Source organism: Engraulis encrasicolus, chromosome 17 (assembly GCF_034702125.1).
Source record: "Engraulis encrasicolus isolate BLACKSEA-1 chromosome 17, IST_EnEncr_1.0, whole genome shotgun sequence".
Classification (NCBI taxonomy): domain Eukaryota; kingdom Metazoa; phylum Chordata; class Actinopteri; order Clupeiformes; family Engraulidae; genus Engraulis; species Engraulis encrasicolus.
The window spans coordinates 39813882-39816381 of NC_085873.1; the positions used below are offsets into that span (position 1 = coordinate 39813882).

The window sequence follows — 2500 nt, forward strand, 5'->3', positions numbered from 1 at the left end:
GCCCCAAGCGACTGCCTGCCTAGCCTGGTGACAAGATGTGCCTCTGAGTAGGGCTTGGTTATGATATTTAGCTGCTGCTCTGTCTCCACAGTGTAGTACAACAGCATATACTGCAGTCAAAACACACTCGAGTAGGCTCTCAGTGTGCTTTCAACATGTGGCTTCCAACCTCAGCTGCTCATTTGATGGATCTGGGACGTGACGTAATACCCCTGACATGAAAAATATTTGAAGAGCTCTTTTCCAAAATAAGATATATCCATTTTATAGAATGTTGGGAAATTGACATTTTTGTACTGGGCATTCCATTGAAATGCATTGCAAAATGCATTTTAATAGAGGTTTTAAAGTATGTTCTCAAAACATTTGATTGACAAGAATTCACACATAGATTGTAGGACCTCTTAACAGTCAATTCCAATATTATAATGCAAAAGGTCAAAAATGGTGGATATAGCGTTTTGGAAAAGAGCTCTTCATTTTAGATTCAAATCTATCTTGACCTTACTACTTAGGATGAACTACTTCTGTAGTTTTATTGAAGCCACATTTAGTCTGTATTGTATTGTAGTACATCCCACAGATTTTTAATACCATATTAGTACATTAGTGTATTTAATATGTAAGCGGACCTCCATGCCAGATTTCTTAACCATCACTGGCCCTTTAAATGGTTAAATTGCATTTCATCATGTTTGGGAAAAGTACACCAGTACACTAAATGGGAGGATGAGAAGGATTTTTAGTAGCTAATCTATTCGGGTCAGACAAATAGAGTTGTGATTCTTGGCTCGGCGCTCGGTAGGGTTGGACATTTCCCACTAAAGCTTCCCACTGTGTCCGCCACTCTGAGGTCAGACATTAGACAACAGTATCTGTGTCCTCCAAGGCCCCAGTGGAGATTTGTTTCAAAGCTAGCTACAGTCAGAGAAGTCGACAAGGGGGGACAAAGGGGTCGGTTGTCCCGGGCCCAGGCAGCGAGGGTGGGTGCCCCGAATTGGCTCCTCATTACATTGTATGTATTGGTTGGGGGGCCCTTTCGAATGATTTTGTCCTGGGCCCGGTAAAAGGTGTCAGCCACCCTGGCTACAGTACTCTTCCTGCTAGCTAGCACATATGAAGGCCAAGCCCTCAAATGTGGGGGGAGAGGAGAAGAGAAGAGAAGAGAGGAGAAAAGGCCAAGCCTTTTGTTCTGTGAGAATTGTCTTTGAATATTTTTTTAGTGTTTTGTTTTGTTTTGTTTTGGTCTTGCTTCTCAGTTCTGAGTAGTTATTTCCTTCATGTGTGTTCTCAGACATTGAGCTACCATTTCTGTTGATGTCTTGAGAACAACCGAATACAGCGATAGCAAGGCAACATGGGCAATAGGCAATCTTCAGTCAACTCCAACCCATCCTAACCCAGCACTAGTAGTGCTTAACCCGTTACGACACGCCGTTATAAATTTGATGTTACCAGAATGGCAATGACCAATTCATACTGCATTACTACTGTGTGATGCCATAGTATTGTAGTACTATGACAATTAACCTTTCAATGACTATTACTATTAATAGTATTACAGCATGACACTGGAAGTATGGCGTGCATTTAGAGGTTTTGATGTTGCCATTTTAGAGTGTTTTGGCATGTCCAAGTTCCAAAGTGACAGGACTTAGCATAGCATGTTTTGTCATGTCAATGTCACTGACTCAACTCATGTTCCCATGATGCTTTGCTCCACAGGGTGTGATGGTAGGCATGGGGCAGAAGGACAGCTACGTAGGTGACGAGGCCCAGAGCAAGAGAGGTATCCTCACCCTGAAATACCCCATCGAGCACGGCATCATCACCAACTGGGACGACATGGAGAAGGTACAGCGCAACATACTGTATAGGCTGCCCTGGGGTGCATTTCTCAAAAGAGAAGTTGTTAGCCTGTTAGCAACTTCGGTGGTTGCCAATGGGAAAATGTATTGAAAACAACAAAGAAGCTAATGTAGTAAGTAACTTTGGTTTTGAGAAATGCACCCCTGCCCTGTAAAGGCTGCCCTGCCCTGCCCGGCCTGCCACTAACCTTCTGTGTAGTATCAGGACTAGTCTTCAAACTCAAAATATGCATCAGAAACGTCAGACATCTTTCTTCTGCTAGTCTTCTATAAAAGTCCAGACAGCAGACAGCCATAGTCCCCAACATGTTTCCTGTGTGTTTGGTAGACCTTGTAATACCTTGTAATAACTGTAAGTCGCTTTGGATAAAAGCGTCAGCTAAGTGTAACATAATGTAATGTAATGTAATGTAATAAAACTAAGGGTAGACACTCTATTCAAGCAAAGACACTATACAGGAGTCACAACTCAATTTGATACAGGACAGCATGTGCCATTTTCTGTAGTTGATCAGGTGCAAGGCAATACAATGTATTATTCCAATCTTTTCTATACCACACTGGCAAGAAAGCCTTCTGCAAGATTGTTACATAATAAAGACACCTACAGGCCATTTAAGATAATAGTTGTC

At 42.2% G+C, this 2500-nt stretch overlaps 1 protein-coding gene across 1 annotated transcript in view; it reads left to right on the plus strand.

The window, feature by feature from the left end:
• Positions 1-2500, plus strand: part of acta2 (actin alpha 2, smooth muscle) — a 14460-nt gene that overhangs the window by 4349 nt on the left and 7611 nt on the right. Inside the window, exon 3 of the mRNA XM_063220758.1 lies at positions 1726-1854. Coding sequence (XP_063076828.1) covers positions 1726-1854 — 129 coding nt within the window. The remainder of the gene's footprint in view (positions 1-1725; positions 1855-2500) is intronic.